We start from the raw sequence: 24,725 nt of genomic DNA on the forward strand, positions 1-24,725 counted from the left end.
TGGGAAGATCCCCTGGAGAAGGGAAAGGCTACCCACTCCTGTATAGTCTAGTCAAGGCTATGGTTTTTCCAGTGGTCAGGTATGGATGTGAAAGTTGGACTTTGAAGAAAGCTGAGTGCCAAAGAATTGATGCTTTTGAACTGTGGTGTTGGAGAAGACTCTTGAGAGTCCCTTGGACTGCAAGGAGATCCAACAAGTTCATCCTAAAGGAGATCACTCCTGGGTGTTCATTGGAAGGATTGATGCTGAAGCTGAAAACTTCAATACTTTGGCCACCTCATGCAAAGAGTTGACTCATTGGAAAAGACCCTGATGTTGGGAAGGGTTGAAGGCAGGAGGAGAAGAGGATGACAGAGGATGAGATGGCTGGATGGCATCACCAACTCAATGGACATGAATTTGGGTGAACTCTGGGAGTTGGTGATGGACAGGGAGGCCTGGCATGCTGCGATTCATGGGGTCGCAAAGAGTTGGACTGAGTGACTTTCGCTTCATTCACCAGGACCTTTGCCCCTGTGGTTCTGGCTGAAACGCACTTCCAAATAGTCACTTGGCTTGTTTCCTCACTTTATTCATGTATCTGCATCAATGTCGCTTGAGCAGAGGAGGCTTTCTGAATGACGTCGTCTAAAATATCGAGCGTGGGACTTCCCTGGTGGTCCAGTGATGAAGACTGGGCTCCCAAAGCAGCGGGCCTGGGTTTGATCTCTAGTCAGGGAACTAGAGCCTGCATGCCGAGACTAAAGACTCTGCGTGCCTCAATGAAGATCCTGTGTTCTGCAACAGAGACCAGACACAAATAAGTAGAAAATAATAATAAAATAAGGTAGCAAGCCCTGGGATTTCCCTGGTGGTCCAGTGGTTAAGACCCCAATGCAGGGGTCCTGGCTTCCATCCCTGCTTGGTTAACTAAGATCCCACATGCTGTTCAGCTCAGAAAGAAAAAGAAAAAAAAAAAAAATATAGCAAGCCCTCCTATAATTCCTCTCTCCTCTTTTCTGCTCAGTTTTCTCAAAAGCACTTCACATTGCTTACAAATGTACAGCATCTGAGATTTTGCAAACTAATAAACTGTTTCTATTCATTACGGTTTAGCAAAAGTCTTTTCATGGATGCTGCAGGAGACATGGAACTCCTGGGTAATGGACAAAGGCCATTATTATTACTCATGGAAAAAGCAGTCGCTGATCCTTTATTTTTGTGTCATTTTCCCCCATGTCCCCCAAGCCCTGCAAAGGACCCATTGTGTTTGTCTGTCTACCTTGTGCTTGGCATTATGGGAGAGGAGCACAGAAGTTAATACTGCTTTTATAGTGAGTGATAAGCATGCTTGTTCTTTTTCCAGGAGGAAATGTTACCTCATCCCTCAACATTGCTTGTTATAAACACAGCCCTGAGAAATGGCCTGGGTAGGCAGCTTTCAGGGCCTTGCTCTCTTGGCTTGCCCAGCAAGAACTTGCAGGGACTCAAAGCCCATGGCAGATTGCTTCTCCTAACAGTTATATAGTTACCGGCTCATTGTCTCTCCAACTAAAGTATAAAATACAGAGGACAAGGATTTTGTCCATTTGTACATCCAGCACTTTAGAGAGTGCTTGGTGGGGACTTCCAGTGGCTAAGACTCTATGTTCCCAGTGCAGGGGGCCCAAGCTGGATCCCTGGTCAGGGAGCCAGATCCCACATGCTGAAACTAAGGATCCTGCACTCCTCAGTGAAGACTGAAAATCCTGTGTGCAGCCAAGATCAATAAATAAATATTTTTAAAAGGAAAGCCTTTCTTATTCATATAATAAAAATACTTTTTAAAATAAATAACTAAGAAGTACCTACAACTACAGAGTAGTTGCTCAATAAATATTTGTCAAATGAGGCCCTTAGAGAGTCAAGGAAAGGCTTTGGACCCTGCTCATCATGTTCCAGGGAGGGCTGAGCTGAGACCCATTCAGTCCCACCTGTGCGGAGTGCCTGCCTGGGCTGGGCCTGGTGCTGGGCTGACCCGGGCACAGAGGTGTCCTTCCTGTCTCTGGAGTTTTCAGGGTGGACAGGCAGATAACCGCAATGAAAGGCAGCATAGGGGCTGAGAGTCACCCTGGCAAGCAGCTGGAGCCCCGATCAAGGTGCGTGAAAGCCCCCCTGGCAGAGCCCCCCCGGGGAGAGCCCCATTACACTTTGCTGACTGTTGGCTGAGGCATCAAAGCAAGTTGATGCTTGTCCCCCAGGTAGCGCCATAGAAAATGGTGTGTAAGATCCATCCTGTGATGAAGGGTAAAGATTGGCAGGAAACCCAGATCCAGGCCTGGAAGTTCTTGTATTAATATCATCAGAACCCAGAACTGGAATGGCCATCAGAGACCCTCTGGGCCAGTGTGTTTTGAACTGACTTTTGTGGAACCCTAGGAAGATGCTGCCTCGGTGTGGGTGGGGCACTGTGAGGGGCAGGGGGAAGCTGAGTGGGTGGGATCGGGCAGCCTCTTCCCACATTTAACAGAAGCAGCTCTGGCTTTATCTCTATTGCATGCTGAGCTTCCCACCAACTTTTGTGTGGGACTTCCCTTGTGACTCAGTGGTAAAGAATCTGCCTGCCAATGTAGCCAACAAGGGTTTGATCCCTGATCCGAGAAGATCCCAGAACTAAGCCCGTGTCCCACAACTGCTGAAGTCCGTGTCTTGGAGCCCATGCTCCACAACAAGAAAAGCCATCCCAATAAGAAGTTTGTGCACCGCAAGTAGAGAGCAAGCTGGTGCAGCTACCAAGACCCAGCACTGCCAAAAATAAATGGATAAATTAAAATTATAAAAACCTTTTGTGTGAATAAAGAATCACATGACTGAAACAATATCCAAGGCCCATAGATCACTTTAAAAAAAAAAACAGATTTATTAATGCGTCATCGACACATAATAAGCTACACATATTTAAAGTGCATGATTTAATAAGTTTTGACATAAAGATACACCCAGGAAGGCACCATCCCAATCATTTTATAATGAGCATATCCATTACCTCCAAAGTTTCTCTGTGCCCCTTTGTCATCCTCCACCACCTCCTCTCTGCCCTCCCACTCTGAGATGAACAGCACTTTGGCAGCTTTGCTCATCAGAGTCCAACATTGGAAATGCCCCAAACATCCTTCCGCGGTGAACAGATAAACAAGCTGTGGGGCGCTGATACAGGCAGCAGCATCAGCGGACTGAGCATTGTGCTGAGCAACAGAAGTCAGACACAAAAGAGCATGGACTATGAGATCCCATTTATGTGAAGTGCAAGTCCAGGAAAAACTGATCTTTGGTGACATAAATCAGATCACTGAGTGCCTGTGGGAAGGTGGTGTTGACTGTCAAGAGGCAGGAGGGAACTGTCTGGGATGATGAAAACACCCTAGACATGATCTGGGTGCTGATTGCAAAAGTGTATACACAGGTAAAAATTCATCACTATATTTTACCGGCTTCAGTTGGGCTTCCCTGGTGGCTCAGATGGTAAAGAATCTGTGCAATGCAGGAGACATGGGTTCGATCCCTGGGCCTGGAAGATCCCCTGGAGAAGGAAATGGTAACCCACTCCAGTATTCTTGTCTGGAGAATCCCATGTGGAGAATCCCATGTAAAGAATCCCATGTACAGAGGTTGCCTGGTGGGCTACAGTCCATTGGGTTGTAGAGTCAGACACGACTGAGCAACTAACACTTTCATACCTTATATCTTAATAAAACCCCTCTGGAGAACTTCCTTGGTGGTACAGTGGATAAAAATCTGCCAGCCAGTGCAGGGAACATGGGTTTGACCCCTGGTTCAGGAAGATTCCACATGCTGGGAGTAATTAAGCCTGTGTGCTGCAAGTACTGAAGCCTGTGTGCCTAGAGCCTGTGCTCTGCAACAAGAGATGCCACCGCAATGAGAAGCCTGCACGGCAAGGAAGAGTAGCTCCTGCTTGCTGCAACAAAGACCAAGCAGAACCAAAATAATAAACATTAAAAATTAATTTTAAAAGTCTTTGTAAAGATGTGAAAGTCGCTCAGTCGTGTCCGACTCTTTGCGACCCCATGGACTATCCAGATAAAAACGAAGATCATGGCATCCGGTCCCACCACTTCATGGGAAATAGATGGGGAAACAGTGGAAACAGTGTCAGACTTTATTTTTCTGGGCTCCAAAATCACTGCAGATGGTAACTGCAGCCATGAACTTAAAAGACACTTACTCCTTGGAAAGAAAGTTATGACCAACCTAGATAGCATATTCAAAAGCAGAGACATTGTTTTGCCAATAAAGGTTCGTCTAGTCAAGGCTATGGTTTTTCCTGTGGTCATATATGGATGTGAGAGTTGGACTGTGAAGAAGGCTGAGCACCGAGAATTGATGCTTTTGAACTGTGGTGTTGGAGAAGACTCTTGAGAGTCCCTTGGACTGCAAGGAGATCCAACCAGTCCATTCTGAAGGAGATCAGCCCTGGGATTTCTTTGGAAGGAATGATGCTGAAGCTGAAACTCCAGTACTTTGGCCACCTCATGCGAAGAGTTGACTCATTGGAAAAGACTCTGATGCTGGGAGGGATTGGGGGCGGGAGGAGAAGGGGATGACAGAGGATGAGACGGCTGGATGGCATCACCGACTCGATGGACGTGAGTATGAGTGAACTCTGGGAGTTGGTGATAGACAGGGAGGCCTGGCGTGCTGCGATTCATGGGGTCGCAAAGAGTTGGACACGACTGAGCGACTGATCTGATCTGGACTATCCAGTCCATGGAATTCTCCAGACCAGAATACTGGAGTGGGAGCCTCTCCCTTCTCCAGGGGATCTTCCCAACCCAGGGATCAAACCCAGGTCTCTCGCATTGTGGGCAGATTCTTTACCAGCTGAGCCACAAGGGAAGCCCAAGAATGCTGGAATGGGTAGCTCATCCCTTCTACAGCAGATCTTCCCGACCCAGGATTCGAAGTGGGGTCTCCTGTATTGCAGGCAGATTCTTTACCACCTGAGCTATCAGGGAAGTCTGAAAAGATGTCAACATCATTAAAAATAAAATCCCTCTGGAAACTCAAACTCACTCCCCTTGGATATAGGGGAGAGGACCGTTGCAGGACTCCCAGGTGGTCTCAGAGCTGGCAGACTGTGTGTGGAATGGGGTGGGGGACCCAGAGACCCAAAGCCACCTTACCCATGGCCATTCCCACCTGCCTGTCCTCAGTTTCTGGGAGTGGACTCCCCAGGGAGACAGCTCCTCGGAGCCTCTTCCCCGCCCTGTGGGCTTCCGGGGCTGCTCTCTCCTCCTGAGACAGTAACCACTGCTGTTCATGGAACGCTCACCGGGCACATGAAACTCTGCACACACTCTGTCTATAGCACAGGCGGGAGGACCCAGGCATGGGCACGGGACCCCCTCCCACCCCCGGCCCCTCTGGCTTTGTCACTGAGAAGGAGAGGGTAAGCCGCTGCACCTCTCTGGGCCGAAGCTGTGTCATCCCCCAAATGGGCTTTAACACCCACCCAGATGGAGGAGCAAATGAAGTGATGTGGGGGCAAGGCCTTGGCATGGCCAGGGGGGGTTCGGTGCCTGAAAGCCATGACCACCTCAGGCTGCACCCCAGCCCGGGGGCTCTGGGGCTGGTGAGGAAGAACCCAGCCCCTGCGAGGGAGCCTGCAGCCCAGGCTAGGGCTCTGACCCTGGCATTGAGACTTTCTTGCCATGTGACCTTGGAGGACCAATAAATGAGTTAATATAAACAAAGCACTGAAGCAGTGCCTGGCATACGATAAATGCTACATTGGACCAGTGTGTCCAGACTCTCAGTCTTGGTTCTTCCCTCTTTAGCACATGACCCTCATTGGCTCTATTTGCTATTGCTTTGGTGTTCCGCCCCCATGCCAGGGACCCCAATCTCTCCGTACCCTCAGACGACAAGCCTCCCAACCGTCCTAGTTATGATGGTCGGGGCCGCTTCCTCTTGGGGCCCAGCAGCCTGCTGGGTGACTCCTGTCTGTCCCAAATTTATCCTGCCCTGCCTGTCATCTCTGCACCACGCGCACAGTGCAGGGGATCCAGAAGAGAAGGCTGGTTGCCAGGGCAACGGAGGATAAAGCCCTTGCTCTGCCAGGCTGCTGATTGGCTGAGGCGGGTCCCACCTCCTGCTATCCTGAGGGTGGGGGACAGAGGGAAGGGTCTCTGATGGGCGGGGAGAGGTACAGGCTGCCCAGCCCAGGACCGCCCCCCAGCCCAGGCAGAGTCCCTGGGCCTGAGAAACTGTCTCCCGTGGGGGGCGTTGGCCTCGCCCCTTTCTCTGCTTCCCACACCCAGGGCGGCTGCAGACGGCAGCATCTCTGGGGACAGCAGCTACGACTGAGTCCACGGGCTGACACTGAGCTGCTTGGGCTGAGGCGGCGCGCTCAGCCCAGAGCCCCCGCCCGGAACAGGCTTCTGCAGGGCTTGAGGTGGGTCTGCGGGCGCGGGGGTTGGGCTGCCAGGTGGAGAGGTGCCAGCGGCTTGAGAGGCAGGGAAAGGAGGTCTGCAACCCTTGCACTGTCCTGGATGGGACTTTCGCTGGAATGGGGGCTAGAAAATTCCTTATAGGTCATCTGGTAACCCCCATCCCTACCTCGTCATTGTGCACGGACATGCTGAAGTTCAGAGAGAGTGAGGAGTGACCCAAGGTCACACAGAAGGCCAGTGGAGGTTTTGCTTCAGCTGAGCCAGTCCTCTGAGATGCCAGGAAAAGGTCTGGGGTCCTCGGTTGCCCCAGAATGCCTGGGATTTTCTTTACAGGGCTGGAAAGGGTGGGAGGCCCAGACCACTGCTCCACGGGCCCACAGCACTGCGGCTGAAACGGCTCCTGCTCTGTCCAAGTCCCCCATCCTCTTGTTTAAGCTCAAAGGAGCCTGGGGTCCTGGGTGGGCCAGGGGAGGGGTCATGAACCTCTCGGCCTCGGTCAGGCTAGTTTGGAGCAGCCTTCCTGCTTGTGGGTCCCCTTCTCCACCTCCCCCAAACCCAGGCCACACCAGCAATTCAGAACCCTCTCTTTGGCTCTCCAGAAAGGCAGATGGTTAGGAGGACAGGCTCTAGCTCCGACTCTGGGCCGTTAGCACACTCTTCCTTTTATTCCCCGGTGGAGAGAATAGGGCACCTCGAGCCACTGCGGTTCGGAGCAGCCAGTGGGGACCCTGGAGGGCACGGGAAGGCTTCCAGGTGGACGCAGGACTGGGGAGCAGCACCCTTCCCTCCCCTGGGGTCACAGCCCTTCTCGGAGACCCACCTGGCAGTGGAGGGACAAGAGGGCTGGGGTCTGGAGCCCGAGGTCTGAGAACCTGGGGCTTCTCCTCAGCCAGCCCTGGAGGTCATTCTTCCCTCCCTAGAAGACAAGGTGGGCCTTCACTCATTTCATTCAGTTCAGGTGTCTTTCCCCATCAAACCTCAGGACATCGCTGGGGGACTGGAGTCCGACTCCGTGACTCGGGGCAAGTTAGCGAGCTTCTCCAGGTCTCAGTTTCTTCATCTATAAAATGTGGACAATGATACTTAGCCCAGAGACCTGCTGTAAGATCCGTGACTCCATTTTGACCGTGGCCTCCCTGCCCGGCAGGCAGAGGTGGGGCTCCTCACCCTACCCCTTTCTCACACCTCAGGAGCCATCCGAAGGTGGATGAAATGGGTCCTGATTTGTCCCATGTCTGGAGAAGATAGTCTGTGGTGTGGCTTTTGAAGTATGTATAGGAGTTTGCCAGATGAACATGAACACAAAGGACATTCCGGGAAAATGAAAGCACATGCAGAGATGGAGACTGCATAACATGCAGGCACACGCAGGTGACTGACAAGTGGTTCCCTCTGGTGGCGTGGCGTGCAGATGAGGCTGGCATGGTTGGCAGAGAGCAGGGGTGGGCCACTCTAAGGAGCTGGATACATGGAACACTTGTGAATCACCTTAAACCTGCCAGCTTCCATTTCCTGCTCCCCCTCTGGTGCCCTGGAAATAACATCAGCTAGTATTCATCGCCTGGAAAATCCCATGGATAGAGGAGCCTGGTGGGCTGCAGTCCATGGGGTTGCTGAGGGTTGGACACAACTGAGTGACTTCACTTTCACTTTTCACTTTCCTGCACTGGAGAAGGAACTGGCAACCCACTCCAATGTTCTTGCCTGGAGAATCTCAGGGACGGGGAAGCCTGGTGGGCTGCCGTCTATGGGGTCACACAGAGTCGGACACGACTGAAGTGACTTAGCAGCAGCAGCAGCAGTGTTCATCGAGTGCTGATTCTGCACCAGGCAGCATGATGCTAAAGGAACTTTAGGCACTGTCTTGTTAAACATTCACAGAGACCTTAAGAAGTGGGTCCTACTTCTATGCCCATTTTACAGATAAGAAAACTGAGGCTCAGAGAATAGGAACAAAGTACTATGTAGCACTCAGTAAGCATCAGACACTGGTTCTTAGCACTTTATATAAATTATCTCTTTTAACAGTCACAACAGCCCTATAATTTCCCATTTTTATGGACATGGAAATCAAGGCCCGTCTTTGGGGGCTGCTGCCTGTGTCCACACTCTTATAATTATGACATGGGGCATGGGCCTGAATTCGGGAGCCTGTGCAGACCTTGTTGATATCAACCAGGTCCCCTGGGGATGGGTGGCTGTTCACCACGCTTTTATCAGGTGACACCTGGCCAGGATGTGCGGGTGGCTGGGGACCCACTCATCTGTGAGGGGCCTGGCAAGTGGCAGCCTCTGCAGACGTCAGAGCCGGGAGAGGGGGCTCGGAGGACCGCCCGAGTCGTCCTTTAGTGAGAGCTCTGAGAGGTCAGTCACCTCACCCCGTCCCCTCAAGTCTCTGGTTGCTGTCCCCCCTTCTACCCGGGACAATGCTGAGGCCCGGAGTGGTTAGGCAACCCCGGCTGGCCTGGGGCCACACGTTCTACTGAGGGACTGAGGCATAGTGGGCCCTCCGCTATAGGCTTCCTTGTAGAGGGGTGAGTAGGAGCTGGGTGGGCCCCTGGGTGTGCCTGCTCAGGGGCCGGGGTGCTGAGTCACTGCCCTCCACTCTCCGGGTGTTGGTCTGCCCACCTGCGAGGTGATCCTCTGGCCGCCTGGCTCAGTGAGGACCGCGGGTGCCCTCTCTGGGAGGGAAGGTGGGTGGGTCGGTGGGTGGGAGGATGGACAAGCCGCCCCTCTGCTGGTTCTCACCGACCGTGTCTCAGCAGCCAAGGCCGCCGCGATGCCGCACTTCCTGGACTGGTTCGTGCCTGTTTACCTGTTCATCTCTGTGCTCATCCTGGTGGGCTTCGGTGCCTGCATCTACTACTTCGAGCCCGGCTTGCAGGAGGCGCACAAGTGGCGCATGCAGCGCCCCCTGGTGGACCGCGACTTCCGCAAGACGCTGATGGTCCGAGACAACCTGGCTTTCGGGGGCCCCGAGGTCTGAGCTGTCCTGTGCTGGTGGCTGTGGGGGATGCCCTCTCCCTCGCCATCCAGCCTGGAGACCCTGGGGCAGAGGGAGGCCACCCCTGGTCCTCCGGGCGATCGTTCTGCAGCCTGGCTTCTCCCAGGAGGAGGTGCTCCGGGAGGACCCCAGCTGTGCAGGGATGGGGCACCTGGAGTGCCTTGAGATGTCGCTGCTGCTGATGGCCCTGGGCTTGCTCTCCAAGTCAAGCCGGCTCACCCCATGCCTGCCCTCCCCAGCTCCGGGGACACCATCCTGCTCCTCCCAGTGCCTTTGTGCTGCCCGGTGCTCCTGGCCCTCCACCCAGAGCCAGGCACTCTGCCTGTCATGAGCCTCCAGGTCTCCCATGTCCCTTCTGGATCCTGGGTGATATTCAGCTCCCCACTCCAGCTGATGGTCTCGACCCTGCAGCTCCACAGGCCAGGCTTCAAGGCTGCTGCAAGGAAAGGGCCCGCTTTGGAGGGAAGTCAGCTTAGGCCAGCCCAGCTCTACAACTCTGGACCCAAACTTAGCGTGGATGAGTGTGTGTGATGGGGTGTGCCAGGGGCAAGACCACAGAGGAAGGAGGTGTGTGTGTGTGTGTGTGTGTGTGTGTGATGGAGAGAAAGTTTGGGAGGAGTGAGCAGCCTTGGAGACGGCAGGGTGGTGGGGAGAAGCATGTATGTGTGAGAGGGATGGGGGCCCCAGGCAGGGTGGGAAGTGGGGGATGGAGTGAGTTCCGTGGGCATTATGGGGGCCACCAGCAGCAGTTCCCGCCCCCTCCCTTGGCTGGACTCCCCCCTTTCTCTCCTTTCCCAAGACTGAGGCTGCCGGCAGGCGCCCTGCCTTCTCTCCTGGTCCTGTGCTGTTCCCCCCAAGCCCACCCTGGAACCCCCTCCTACGTGGAGCATCACCCTTTCTTTTTGGACATCTATTGGCCACCTGCCTCACTCCCCTCCTCTGGGGCTTCCACCTTAATTTATTGCAATAATAAAGACTCCATGACTATCTCAGCAGGACTGTCTCATTTCCTAAAAGTAGGGTCATGTCTATCATCTCACCGGGTCCTCATAAAAAACATAATAGTCAGGGACTTCCCTGGTGGTGCAGTGGATAAGAATCCTCCTGCCAATGCGGAGGACACGGGTTCAATCCCTGGTCCCGGAAGATCCCACATGCCATGGAGCAACTAAGCCCATGCACCACAAAGTCTGAGCCCACACTCTAGAGCCTGTGAGCCACAAATACTGAGCCTGAATGCTGCAACTACTGACACGTGCGTGCCCAGAGTCTGTGCCCTGAAACAAGAGAAGCCATCACAGTGAGGAGCCCAAGAACCACAACAAAGAGTAGCCCCCAGTCGCGGCAACTAGAGAAAGCTCATGCCCAGCAATGAAGACCCGGTGCAACCAGAAACAAACACAAACGAAAAAACCCACGATCGTTCAGTATCCCCCATTTGGGGGATGGGAACTGAATCGCCAAAAGGAAAGAGCAGTTTCTCAGCGGGTGCACCGTTGGCTTTTTGGATGAGATCAGTCTTAGCTGTGGGAGGTTGTCCCACAGCTAGGGTGGGTGGTGAGCACCTCTGGGCTCCATGCACTAGAAACCAGTGGCCCTGTGCCCTCTCCTGACCTGGGACAACCGAAAATGCCGACTGGAATCCCTGGGGGTAGAGAGCCAGTGAGGATACAAACTCAGGCACAGAGATGCAAAACAGCACGGCCTGGCACCAAATAGAACGTCTTTTCTTTCTCCCAGTTCTTTCCTGTGGAGGTTATCCAGACTGGTCTGGGGGCTAGGCCCACGCAGTGTTCAGAGACCCGAGTTGCTCCTCTCTTGCTGAAGGGATGTTGTTGGTTGGTGCCCCCCACCCCCAGGGGGGTCTTCTGCATCCTGAGGAGCAGGGTGGACGGAGGGTGGAAGGCTTGAGGGACACTGTGGCTGGCTGGACCCTTGCTTCCCTTAACACCTCACTAGCCAATACTTAGTCACATGGGTACTCCTAGCTGCAAGGGAGGCTGGAAAGAGCTATATGTCCATTAAAAAAGCCACTCCTTTGGAATTTTGGTTCGACATGTACACACTGCTATGTTTAAAATGGATAACCAACAAGGTCCTACTGAACAGCACATGAAGCTCTGCTCAATGCTATGTGGCAGCCTGGATGGCAGGGGAGTTTGGGGGAAGAATGGATTCATGTATTAATATATGTATGGCTGAGTCCCTTCGCTGTCTACCTGAAACTATCAGAGCACTGTTAACTGGCTAAACTCCAATATAAACTAAAAAGATAAAATAAATCCTCCCTCTTTGAAAGGGGGAGAGCACATGGAGGCAGATGGCATTCCATCTTTTCTTTTAAATTTTTGGCTACACCCCACAGGATCAGGGATCCTGCAACCAGGGATCTTAGTTCCCTAACCAGGGATTGAACCCATGCCCCCCGCATTGGAAGGCAGAATCTTAACCACTGAACCATCAGGGAATCCCTGCCATTCTGTTTTCATAGGGATTTGCCAAGGGCACAGGGCAAGGGGCTGAGATTTGGACCGGATCTCCTCACCCCAGGCCCAGGCTTGCTCTTGAACAAGCCCCATCTTAGGAGTCAGCCAGGACAAAAGCTATCTTCTCTCAGCTTGAGGAGTGGGGCTACCCTCCTCCCTGGAGCAAACCCGGGAATTGCAGGGGCTGTCTTGCAGAACCAGGTTAGAGCTAAGCAAGAGAGGCACCAGTGCTGGGTACCTCTCTTGTCTCAACCCGGCCCGGCTCTGTTATTTCTGAGTCTCTCCGCCCTGACCTCCGTCTGACCCAGCAGAGCGTTCTGTAGCTTTCAGAGATTCTCCCACACTACCGCCCAAGACTCTTGCAGCCACAAGGCACCAAACTGAAAATAGCTGCAATAAGAGGGTTTGCTCCTGGACTCAGGCTTGGCTGGAACCCGGGGCTCAAGGATGTCACCAGAGCTCCATTGAGCCATCCTTCTCTCCCCCCGTCTCGCTCAGCCCTGCGGGCTTCATCCAGGTGGATTTTTCTTCTCCACGAGGTGCTAAGTTGCCCAGACAGTCCCAGGAGCACACATCGTGTTCAAGCAAAAAGTTCCCATCAGCCCCCAGGCTCTTGAGCTCAGCAGATGGGTGCGCTGATCACCAGGCAGCTCTGGCTCTAGCCACAGGGGACAGGGCTGGAGTGGCTCTGCTGATCTCGTGGTCTGAGGGGGTAGGTTGCAGCTGTTACCTAAGGGAAAGGGAGGGGAGGGGAGGGGAGGGGAAAGGGAAGGGTTGTTGGGTGAAAACCAAGAGGGACTGAGACTGCTGCTTTACGGAGGCAGATACAAGGGTGGAGAGAAGTGAACCAGGGTGACCCAGGGGGTTGCCAGCGCCTGGGTTTGAGACTGGGAGTCTGGGATGGGCAGGATGGACAGAAACCCTCAGAGTTTGGTGGGTATGTGAGTCGGGGCTCTCTGTACGGACTTTCAGGGCACGCAGGCCTCGGCGGAGGTAGGTGAGCAGGTGAGTGGGTTCTGTAGGGACCCACTGGAGGGCAGGGCCCTTCCAGTGTCTTCCATCACCCAACACCAGAATGCGGGGGGAACCAACACCACCCACACCACCCACTCGGTAGCCAGTTCCATACGCCTCAGTGTCTCGGGCAGCGCCAGCCCCAATGAGTTTTGGGCTTTCTTCCCCTCGAGGGGGCAGGACAGGGCGGGTAATGAACTTCTTACTTTACAAGGCTGAGTGGGTAGAGGTGTGAGGCGTGGGGGAGGGGGCTGGGAGGCCAGAACTAGGAGCTGGGTGCTGCCCCTGTTTATCAGGAAAGTGGAAAGTGCCCTAGCAGAAGCCACGTGCATGAGTTAGGACCAATGATTGCCAGGGACAGAAAAATCCCAACTCACTAACTGACTTGGGTAAGAAGGGGAAAGTTATCACAAAGACAGTGGGGTGGTCCAGCCCTGTAGGACAGGATAGTGGCAGGGACTCAGGACAGCTAGACCAGGCATTCCCTCCTAGGACTCTCTTCCAAATCTCTCTCTTTTTTTTTTTGGCTACATCACATGGGATCCTAGTTCCTCAACCAAGAATCGAACCCATGCCCCCTGCAGTGGAAGTATGGACTCTTAATCACTGGGCCACCAGGGAAGTCCCCTCAAACCATTTTTTATTCCTGTTTCTGTATACCCATTTCACTAACCACCCCTGCTGCCCCCATCATGGAAAATGCAGTAGCCAACTGCTGGCAAATTTTATGTCTTACAGCTCCAGGCACTGGAGAGTTACCCATCCCTCGCTCTGGCTGCAGGGCTTCCCAGGTGGCGCTAGTGGTAAAGAACCCTCCTACCAAAGCAGGAGACACAAGAGATGCAGGTTCCATCCCTGGGTCAGGAAGATCCCCTGGCGAAGGAAATGGCAACCCACTCCAGTATGCTTGCCTGGAGAATCCCATGGACAGAGGAGCCTGGCGGGCTACAACGACTTTGCACGCACGCACATACTCTCTGGCTGCAAGCACAGATATCTCAGGGGAAGGATTCATGGCTCATCCTAGGTCAGACGCCCATTTTAAACTCACCACTCGAGGCTGGGGCAGGATCCTCCGTAAGGTCCAGCTTGGATCAAGGTCCTCTGGACCAGCCCAGGTGATCTGGGCTCAGGTCCTCTCAGCACCCGCCTCTGACTCTTGCTGTCAAGTCTCTTGGGATGTTACGGAAGGAAGTCAGGGCTCAGAAGGAATGACGAAAATTTCTCCCTCACCCCTAGTCCAGACTCATCAGACAGTCCCTCTTGGACTATTAGGCTTAACTGGCCGAGTCAGGGAAGGCCTCAGACTAGATCTGGCCTGCAGCCAAGTTTGAACAAATGCAAATTAATTGGCAACCTTTTTAAGTCAGGAGATTTCGCATGAAAGTCTTTTTCTGACTCCTCTTTTTTTTTTTTTTTAAGCTGCATCACACTGCTTGCAGGATATTAGTTCCCTGACCAGGGATCGACCCCATGCCTCCTACGTGGGTGGAAGCATGGAGTCCCAACCACTGCACTGCCCGGAAAATCCCCTGATTCCTCTTTCAAAATAAAAATTCTGGCCATACTGGATCTAAAGTGTGAAGATGTTCAAAGTTACGAGCTTCACAGCCTCAGCGGGGTTGGGCGGGTAGTGAAATGGGTGTACAGAAACAGGGGGAGGTTGACTGTGACCCTACCCGAGGCCTGAGCAGTGGCCGGTCTTCTTCACAGTAAGGCTGGCTGTATCCAGGAGTCTTGGCAGAATCTACCATCCCAGGTTGCCAAGGAGACTGAGGCTGAGAGGGTAGGGGATTTACCCAAGCCTTCTGCTCTTAAGCCTGGATCCTTTCCCAGTGCTCTCTCCAGGCCTTATCATATTAATGTTTATTTATTTAGTCTTTTTTTTTTATTGGAGGACAATTGCTTTACAATGTGTTGGTTTTTGCCATACATCAATGAGAATCAGCCATAATTATGTGTGTGTGTATATATATCCCCTCCCTCTTTTTGTTGTCATTCAGTCATTAAGTTATGTCCAACTCTTTGTGACCCCATGAACTGCAACACGCTAGGCTTCCCTGTCCTTCACTATCTCCTGAAGTGTGCTCAAATTCATGTCCATTGAGTCGGTGATGCCATCCAAGCATCTCATCCTCTGCCACCCCCTTCTCCCCTTGCCCTCAATCTTTCCCAGCATCAGGGTCTTTGCCAATGAGTCGGCTCTTTGCATCAGGTGGCCAAAGTATTGGCGCTTCGGCTTCAGTCCTCCCGATGATCATTCCGCCCCTCTAGGTCATCACAGAGCGCCGGGCTGGGCTCCTCGTGCCAGACAGCAGCCTCCTGCCGGTTACCGATTTCGCACGTGGCAGTGCGCACGTCAATGCCACTTTCTCAATTTGTCCCAGCCTCTCCTTCCCCTGCTGCGCCCATCAGTCCCCTCTCTACATCTGCATCTCCGTTTCTTCTCTGTAAGTAGCTTCATCAGTACTATTTTTCTAGATTCCATGTATATGCAAATGTTTATTTATATGTGCTCTTCCCATAAAGACCTAAGAAGTTTCAGAGGAAGGAGCCACGTACACGGTGGTGAGAAAGAAGGAAATATTCTGACTCTGACTCCTGCTATATTATTGCTGCTTGTCTCTGAGCTTCCTGGCAGCCAGAGGGAAAGGGGAAATACAAAGAGCTCATTTTATTCCCATTAGGTGATAGACGGGAGAGGTCGACCCTTAATGAAAGACAAGTTATCTGGCTCTAAATACTAAAAAGAAATGTCTCAAATGGGATGTTAAGAGCAAAACAGTAGATGGCGCCTTCAGCATCAATTTTAGGAGGTTGACCCAGATGGCAGAGGTGACAGAAACGGGACAGTGTCCATGGAGGCAGATTTTTCCACCTGCCAGGGCTTACCAGGGAGCAACTTGATGTCAGGGGCCGATAATAGCAAATCCTATAAAGCTGTTCATTTAAATTGTGTTTTTAGGGGGACTTCCCTGGTGGTCCAGGGGTTAAGAGTCCGCCTGCCAATACGGGGGACACAGGCCCAATCCTTGGTCCCAGAAGATCCCACATACCAAGAGACAAATAAGCCTGAAAGCCACAACTACTGAGCCGGTGCTCTACAGCCTGTGCTCTGCAACAAGAGAAACCGCTGCAGTGAGAAGCCTGGGCCCCGCAACGAAGAGCAGCCCCTGCTCACCGCGACTAGAGAAAACCCATGCACAGCATCAGAGACCCAGTGTGGCCAAAAAGAAAATAAATACAAATCAGTTGCAATTTGGGGGGCACGTTTCCTGTTCTCAGACACACGACTGAATTCACCAAGCATTTCTGTGTACCAGGCCCAGAGATTTCATAGATGATTAAAGCTCAGAGAAATGCCCCCTGCCAGTGCCTGGCATTGTGCTCAGCTCATGTCAGGTTCTTGTCGCACCCTGGTTGTTTGTATATCGCTTTTGCTTTGCCTGCCTTACTGGGTTGTGGCAAATGTCAAAGGAGATAGTTAGCAAGAAAGCAGTGTATGAATGGTATGCAGAACATAGTTCTTCTCCTGAACCCTGCAGAGGCATGTCACATACCTGCTCCATGCTAGCACCAGGACTGGCACCAAGAATTCAAAGACAAAGAAGACATAATCTCCCAATCAAAGGAACTTCCAGACTGGAGGGGCAGATGGATATGCAAATAAATAACAACAGTGTAATTGTAGCAAGAGAAGGATGTGTGAGAAACTGAAAATAGAATGGAATCCCAGGGAAGGGGTTTATCAAGGAGGATATGACTGCATGTGGGTTTTGAAGGCTGAATAAGAGTTTTCCCTGTAAAGAGAAGAGGAGCGGGCAAGTGCAAAGCCGTGGAGGTTAGGGAGGACCCAGTCCTTTTTGAGGATTGTGAGGGGTGTCACGTGGTCCCAGCACAGACTACCAGTGCGTAAGTGGTGGGAGAGGAGCCTGAACAAGCCAAAAGTTGTGTTTCAAGTAAGGCTTAGGTCCAGGGAGAGAACCTGATCACTCTCTAGTTGCCACCTCCTCCAGGAAGCCTTCCCTGACCCCACCAGCAGCTTTCCCCTTTTTGGCCCCAATCTTGTGCTGTGATTTTGTGCGCATGTCTGTGGAGAGCCGGCATGGGGCATGCTTGTTGGGTGAATGGCACCTGTCTGTCTTGCCAGAGACAGCCCAGCTGCTGAGAGACAAAGATTTAGAGAGGCTTGGAGGCTTCTTGAAGGTCAGGTTATTATGCAGGTTTTAAAAGTACTTTGGGAGGTTTTGAAGAGCCCCGGGAGCTCTCCTTTCCCACCATCTGGTTGCTGTCGGGATACGGTGGGTGTGACTGGGCTGGGCCCAGGACAGGAGGCGGGAATGTGCAGGGTCCCTGCGTAGGCTTGGCTGCAATGTTCGGACTCTGGCCCCGGAGGATGGCATAGGCTGCTCATTGTTCTACCCCCTCGCTCTCCACTCGGACTGAGCAAGCCGGCCTTGGGAAGGCTTGAGGGATCAGCTTTGGGAGGAGGGTGGCAGCTACCCCCACCCCACAACAGACCATCACACGGTCAGCCAGCATCCTTACCGAGAACGCTGGGAACGCAAAGCCCCTTCTCCTACACCCCATCAAGTGAGGGATGCAGGGCTCAGAATTTGGAGCCCTGGGGACGGGTGTCCAGCTACTCTTTCATTGGGTAAAGCCTGGCAAGTCCACTACCCTCTCTGTATCTGCAGCTGTAAACAGCTGGAATTGATGCAGAGGCCCCTGGAAACCACAAGGGTAAATAAAATAAGAAATCAGAATTACGAGGAATTATTTCCTTTTTTTTTTTTTTTCGGAGAAGGCAATGGCAACCCACTCCAGTACTCTTGCCTTGAAAATCCCATGGACGGAGGAGCCTGGTAGGCTGCAGTCCATGGGGTCGCTAAGAGTTGAACACGACTGAGCGACTTCTCCTTTTCACTTTCATGCATTGGAGAAGGAAATGGCAACCCACTCCAGTGTTCTTGCCTGGAGAATCCCAGGGACGGGGGAGCCTGGTGGGCTGCCGTCTATGGGGTTGCACAGAGTCAGACACGACTGAAGCCACTTAGCAGCAGCAGCAGCAGCAGCAGCAGCAGCAGCAGCAGCATTTCCTTTTTTAAAGAGTTTTTTTTTTTTTTTGATGTAAACTGTTTTGTGAAGTCTTTACTTTGTTACAATATTGTTTCTGTTTTATGTTTTGGTTTTTGGCCACAGGACACATGGGATCTTAGCTCCTCAGTTGTGCATTAAACCCACACCCCCTGCATGGCTAGGTCTTAATCACTAGGCCACCAGGCAAGTCCCCAAGACAGTAATTTCAGTGGCGAAGGACTGAATTCATTGTATGATGGTCAATGCGTTGGCATTTCTCACTGCGTTCTCACAGCTGTGCATGTGGGCCAGTTCTGTTCAGCTCTTGCACACGGTAGGGTTAATCTCTTTGCTTCCTTGTAATGGCTGGGACCATTCGACTAGTTCTTGCCGGTGAGTTGTGATCGGAAAAGTCCAGGCCGATGCATTTCATAGCTAGTGCGTGCCTCACCACCGTCTCCTGCCTTCTGCCTCAATGACCAGCCCAGCTCCAGAAGGTGGCTGCTCCATCAGCCTGGGTCCCCAAGATGACATGGAACAGAGCCAAACCGCAGTGGACACGAGGCATGAATCAGAAACAAGCATTCCGTATTACAAGCCACTGAGATTTTGGAATTGTTTGTGACTACGACAGAATTTAACCCATCTTGACTGATACAGTTTCCAATTCACAGGTGAAGAAACAGGAGCCCATAGAGATGGACTTGTTCAAAATTGCACAGCTGTAACACCCAGGTTGGAGACTCTAGAGCTCGTGTCACTTGTCTGGGAGGCTACCACGAGGATCTTTTGCTTGGGTGGAGGTCTGTCCTTTGAGGCCACTTTCAGACCTGTCAATCTTTCTTTGGCGGCAAAGAAACTCGGGTACAGACACAAGAGGGGGTGGTCATTGCCACTTTGGGCCACTAGAGGGCAGCTGAACCCAAGCTTGCAATTACAGGGCAGGCAGTTTTCTCTGGCTCCCCCAGAATGGAAGAGAGAGCTGGGGAAGATGGGCAGTAGGAATACGAAGATGAACAGGACTCATACCTTGTTTTCAAGGCCCTAACATTCTGGCATGGAGCAAGATGGAGGAGTTCTAGACCTTCAAGAGGCCACATGAAGGCATCTGGTCCCTATTTAAAAAGGCAACTTGAGGCCCAGATGGGCAAGAGATCTGATAGAAGCTGCACACCGAGTCTCTGGCCGAAGAGAGAGAAGCTAAGGCCCCTGACTCCAGCTCAGGGTTTCTGCATCTCAGAGATAATGCGATCCAGTGGGGTGGGTGGTAAAATCTCCCCCTCAACACAACCTATCCAGAAAGAGCTGTGCCAGCCCCTCCCCCAGCCTCCTCTGTTCTTCCGGGAACCAGGCTGGTCCTCAGGCCTCAAAGGCAGGGGAGAAAGGAAGAGAACTTCAGGCAGATCCCCTCCCCCACCCAACTTTCCAGCAGGTTGCCCTGGCAACCCCAGCACAGCCAAGTTTGAAAACCTAAAGATGGAGGGGGAGAGAATGGATAAGAAGAGGGACAGTTCCTAGGTCCACATATCCGCCATTCATTGAATCATTTTTTTTCCTTTCATTCATTCATCCTACAGAAACTTAAGAGGCTAGTCCTTGCCAGGCCCTGGGGGAAGACTCAGAGAAGAATAAAATCCAGGCCCTTCAGAACTGTGCTGTCCAATATGATGACCATAAATTAAAATGAAACAAACATTCAGTTCCGGGTCACTGTAGCCCCATGGTAAGTGCTCACTAGCCGCGTGTGGGCAGCAGCCATCACATTGGACAGCACAGATATAGAATGCTCCCATTATCGCAGAAAGTTCTATTGGCCAGTGCGGCCCCAGAAGCTCGCTGGCTAAGGAGAGCAACATGTGGGAAAATGGACCAGACCATACAGCATGGTGTGGGCCGCCATGACCTCATCAGGAGAAAGCAGGGGATGAGGCGAAGAGCGAAGGAGATGCTGGAAGAATGCTGAGTCTAGTTCCTGGCTCGGGTCAGTGCTCAGTGTCCGCCGTCACCACACTACAGTTCCTGTAAGGATTGTTTACATCATCTCTCTGAACAGGCTGCATGCTCCTCCCCAGCCCTGAGGTAGTGCCGGCACATAGTAAGTGTTCAGTAAATGGTAGCTATCATTCGCACCATAATTATTAAGACAATTCCTATGACTCATTGGAAAAGACCCTGATGCCGGGAAAGACTGAAGGCAGGAGGAGAACGGGACGACAGAGGGTGAGATGGTTGGGTGGAATCACCGACTTGATGGACAGGAGTTTGAGTAAGCTCTGGGAGTTGGTGATGGACAGGGAGGCCTGGCCTGCTACAGTCCATGGGGTTGCAAAGAATCAGACATGACTGAGCGACGGAACTGAACTGATTCCTATGAAACAGACAGAAGAGGACACCCAGCCCAGCCCAAGGGCCAGGGTCTGCAGACAGCCCGCAATGCCAGTGCCGGGCTGGGAGGCCTTGTGGGTTTCCTCAACCCCATGGAAGGGTCATCTTCGCAGGCTCAGGGGCTCAGTACAGGGTCTGGCTGGAGTGAGCACAGGCTCGGGGGACAGTTGTTGAAGCAGACAGCCCCTGCTTTAGTCTCTAGCTTGCTCCACGAAAGACTTCAGGTGGGTGGGCAAGACGGTCTGAGGGTCAGAGAGCTGAACAGGGCGCGCGGCGATGCAGAGGGCAGGCGCAAGGGAGGTCAGCTCCGGGACACCAGAGTACGGCTGTGTTTGGAGTCTCCCTGTTCTTACTGCAGACATCTCTCCGAGGGTCAGAGTCTGGGGGAGACAGAGGAGATTTGGGGAGGGTAGACAGCAGGGCACCACCCCCCAGGTGCTCTTGAGTCCAGGGCGGCCCAGCTTGGCCGTTACGAGCCTCCCATGGCCCTTTGGGATTCCAGAGGCTCAGAGCAGCCATTCACTGACGCCCACTGCCGAGAAGCCAGCCCCTCCCTACCCTGGAGCCCAGCCCAGCTGGGGACATCGCTGGGACAGGTCAGGAGAGGGCCGGGCCCTGGGCCTAAGACCACAAGCCTGGATGCTGAGCGAAAGCCCATGAGGGGACCAGAGGGATGAGGCCCCTGAACCAGTCACCACCTGAGCTGGCCAGAATCTGGGTGTGGAGGCGGTGAGGGCCCTGCCCTGGAGTCCGCTTCCCGGACCGAGAACCTTCAGACCTTTCTTGTTCTCTGATCAAGGCGGGTGAGTCTTTGTGGCTGGGGGGAGGACAGGACCAAGTGATTGATGGGGCGTGGGGGAGGCTCAGTGAGGGGAAGGGATCTGGGGACGTTAGAACAGATTCAGAAATTCTGTCCTCCGGCCAGCTGTGTGTGCGCGTGTGTGTACACCGAGGGTAGATGTTTGTGGTTAAGTGCAGGGTAAGCGCACCTGTGCCCGGGTGCGTGTCGTTGTGAGTAAGGGCTCACAAGCAGGGCTGCGGGGACATGCCAAGTGGGGAGTTGATAAAGGCCGGGACAGCCTTGGGGACAAACATGCGACTGGAGGGGGATGAGGGGCTGGGGTGCCGCCATGAGGGATGATGAAGACCCTTTGGTGTCCTGCCTGGTCCCTGCTCCAGACTTTAGGGCTTTAGACACAGAGTCACACTCCTCCGTGAACCCTGCTACCAGCCCTGCACCCACCCCCCCAGCATCACATCCCTGCCTGCTGTGTTGAAAGCAACAGAAACAACTTTGTTCCAGGAGGGCTCCATGGAGCCCAGCGTGTGCACCAGCTGGCCGTCTGGGCGCTGGGGAGCTCCCCTTGGGGGATGGCTCACCCATGCAGACCACCAGCCAGATTCCTAGACGCCCCCGCCTACCCCTGCCCCGACTCCCCATGGCCAGGTGGTCCCTTTGCTTCTTCCTCTGTGCTGCTCAGCCTTCTCCAGCCCCACCCCAGCCCACAGAGTGGCGGCTCTCCTTGCCGCACAGCTTGCAGGATCTCAGTTCCCCCTGATCGGATTGAACTGGGGCCACAGCCGTGAAAGCACCATGTCCTAACCATCAGACATAAGGGGACTCCCTCTTTGCCTCCCCCTCTGTTCCCCTGGTCTCTCTGCCACACAGCCGCAGAGTGACCACCTGCAAGATCCCACCAGGTCCCCTCCCAGGGCCTGAGCATCATGGTGCCTGGCCTGAGTCCCAGCACACCTGCAGCCTGGTCTCCCCTCTCCCCCAGACACAGCCTGGAAGCCCCACAGAGGGTTTTCACAAAGACACCACGTCTCCTCGCCCTTGGGCCCTCCGTATGAATTCCCCCAGCCCCAGGTCAGCCTCCTTGAACCCCAAAGGCTGAGTTAACGCTTCCACCACAGGGCTCACCTCTGATGTAGCTCGACCTGCTTTGCTGCCCTACGACTCTGGGGACCACAGGTCCCCAGGGGCGGGGACAGAGGTGAGTTCACTGAACGAGTCCCCTGTGAACACTCGTTACTTCTGCACTTCCCAAGCCTCCCCTTGTCCAGGGCCTTCTTCAGCTCCAATTCCACTTCTGCTCCCACTTAGGCTCTAGCAGCAGGCAGCCCAGGGCTCTTCCCTGGTTCTGGGAGGAGCCCCAGATCTTACCCTGTTCCCAAGCCAAAGGGGTCGTCTCTCAGCCTCCTACCTGGATGCTGGCATTCCTATTTTGGGGGCTGTGGGTGGGAACCCAGAGTCCTCTGGCCCCTTATGGAAGAGGCAGACAGGCCTCCAAAAACCACTGTCTTCCCCTGGGGTCCTCAGACATATATATGTGAACTCCACGGAGTTGTCCACAGAGACAGGGGCCCAGGTAAAGAGAGAGGTTTCATCCATCATGCCAGGCAGCCTGCTTATTGGGTGCCACCTTCACCTGGCGTCCAGGTAGGTGTGTGTGTGTGTGACGTGTGCAGGCATGCAGTGGTGGGAGCTAGGAAGGGATGCGTGTAGCCCACTGAGGACCTGACCGCCCCCTCCAAACAAGGCCCCTTCAGAGGAGGGCTAGTGGCTCGTCAGGTTGGGGAGGGCCGGCACCTCCAGGCTCCATTGCCTCACCCCTGCTTGGTCTCTTTACTCTGTTGATCAGGGGAAGGTGGATGACCTGGATGGACCACGACTTTGAGATGCAGCCACATGGGGCCCCCGGCCCCAGAAACTCTTCCCGCAGCCACCCGCTGGGCCGCCCGACCTGCCCCTCGAAGCTCCCTGGTGGGGTGTCGCCTCTCATCCCTGTTCTCAGGAAGACCTTCCATCTGGATGCTTTCTCCCCAAGCCACATCCCACAGGCTTCCAGCCGGCCAGGCCTTGGAGCGAGGGCCTGGAGTGTGTCCTCCCAAGAAACTGGCAAGAGCCTGGCATCCAGGAAGTTCAGTTCCATCTCCTTAACAGTCCATCCGCACAGCCAAGCACGGCCCCTGGGCCCCCTGCCTTCTCACTGGGAAGAGCTGTCCAGCCCAGGCAGGGAGGCGGCCACCCACGGAGGAGGGAGGCTGCCCACAGTTGGCTTGTCATCGGTGACCCTAGTGCCAGGGGACAGGGTCCACTCCGAGGGCCCAGGGAACCCAGGTCTGGCCAAATCCAGCAGGATGCCCACAGCTGAGAAGCCCCTGGTGAGCTCGTACCTGACCCTACCGTTCCAGTCCCGCTTGGCTCCAAGTCCACCAGGTTCTGCGGGGCCGGGCTCAGTGGGTCCAAGGCACCCCGTCCCAGTGACTGCACACGTGCCTGCCAGAGCTTCTCCAGGAAGAGGCAAGCCCCGGTCCAGGGGTATCCCGAGACCACGGCTGCATCTCCAAAGGGCCTCCCCTACCACGGGGCCCGAGATGGCCATGGACTTGGCTGCTCTGGATACGAGGCCACGCACAGCCAGCCGTTTATCCACAAGGACTACCAACAAACCCGGCTTGACTGTCAACTTGGCTACACCAAATCCATCCAGACTGGACACAGGCATTGAGTCCCTTGATCTGGATACCAATCTGGGCTCTGCCGTGGACGTGGCTATAGTAGGCACAAGCAAGCCTGGCAGGGGCATGGACTCAGTAACCCCAGACCCAGACAAGGTGGGCAAAGCCATAGCTACAGAGGGCAGGGCCAAACCAGAATTCACCACAGCGGGTGCAGTCATGGAACGGGCAGCCCCAGATCCAGTCAAGCTGGGCACAGCCAGGCCGGACACAGTCATGCTGGTGAACACAGCCAAGCTGGGCGTGACTACGAATTCTCCAGCTCTGGACACAAGCAGGTTGGTCATAGCCATGGGTCCAGCTGTGCCAGTCACCCCAGACCCGGCTGCTGGTGAGAGCACACTGGACAGTGTCATTAACCTGACGACCTCAGATGTTGCCACCCAGCCATCAATGCTGAGCCAAAGCACAGACGCAGCCCTGAGCCACCCTGCAGCAGATGCTGCTACGGACTGGGCCACAGAGCTGGACCGGGCCAGAGAAACCAAAGGTAAATGCAAAGAGCTGGGCTGGCGAGGCACTGGACTGCTGAGGGTGGGCGGGCAGGGGTGTAAGAGCCTGGAGATAGATTATGCGTGGCTAGATCTGGAAAGGGAGGGAAGGTTTTTTTTTAAGGTGAGAATGCCATTTACTTTAATATCTATGCATTTGGTTTATTTATCTGGCTGTGCGGGGTCTTACTTGTGGCACATGCAACATGTGGGATCTTACTTCCCTGACCAGGGAGCCAACCCGCGTCCCCTGCATAGGAAGGTGGATTCTGAACCACTGGACCACCAGGGAAGTCCTGGGAGGGAAGATTTT

At 53.8% G+C, this 24,725-nt stretch overlaps 2 protein-coding genes across 7 annotated transcripts in view; both read left to right on the plus strand.

Annotated features, from left to right (window-relative positions):
- The first annotated feature begins 6,100 nt into the window (after window positions 1-6,100).
- SMIM45 (small integral membrane protein 45) lies at window positions 6,101-10,424 on the plus strand. 5 transcript variants are annotated; one of them, XR_009494702.1, is made up of 3 exons: window positions 6,101-6,430; window positions 7,619-7,799; window positions 8,649-9,197. XR_009494702.1 is itself a non-coding variant. In XM_059887170.1 (3 exons), exon 3 carries the CDS (start codon window positions 9,208-9,210, stop codon window positions 9,412-9,414), a length of 207 nt encoding a protein of 68 aa, XP_059743153.1. In that variant the 5' UTR covers window positions 6,130-6,430; window positions 7,619-8,962; window positions 9,194-9,207; the 3' UTR covers window positions 9,415-10,424. The 5 variants fall into 5 exon arrangements, 4 of the variants coding, with proteins under 4 accessions (XP_059743153.1, XP_059743152.1, XP_010804077.1 ...); XM_059887170.1 differs by having other exon boundaries at window positions 6,130-6,430; window positions 7,619-8,962; window positions 9,194-10,424; XM_059887169.1 differs by having other exon boundaries at window positions 6,130-6,430; window positions 7,619-8,792; window positions 9,194-10,424.
- An 8,977-nt stretch (window positions 10,425-19,401) lies between these two features.
- The window catches only part of SEPTIN3 (septin 3), a 27,827-nt gene continuing 22,503 nt past the window's right edge, over window positions 19,402-24,725 (plus strand). The window contains exons 1-2 of one of the 2 annotated variants that reach the window (XM_024992236.2): window positions 19,402-20,106; window positions 23,042-24,411. In XM_024992236.2, coding sequence (XP_024848004.1) covers window positions 23,052-24,411 — 1,360 coding nt within the window. In that variant the 5' untranslated portion in view covers window positions 19,402-20,106; window positions 23,042-23,051. The remainder of the gene's footprint in view (window positions 20,107-23,041; window positions 24,412-24,725) is intronic. The other variant, XM_024992235.2, reaches the window with a different exon arrangement.

This window comes from Bos taurus, chromosome 5 (assembly GCF_002263795.3).
Source record: "Bos taurus isolate L1 Dominette 01449 registration number 42190680 breed Hereford chromosome 5, ARS-UCD2.0, whole genome shotgun sequence".
Taxonomy (NCBI): Eukaryota; Metazoa; Chordata; class Mammalia; order Artiodactyla; family Bovidae; genus Bos; species Bos taurus.

Coding starts and splice junctions, on each gene's coding strand:
- SMIM45 (XM_010805775.4), top strand. CDS start 7,760: ATGCAGAGATGGAGACTGCATAACATGCAGGCACACGCAG. Junction 7,800..9,193: donor TAACATGCAGGCACACGCAG/GTGACTGACAAG, acceptor GTGTCTCAGCAG/CCAAGGCCGCCGCGATGCCG.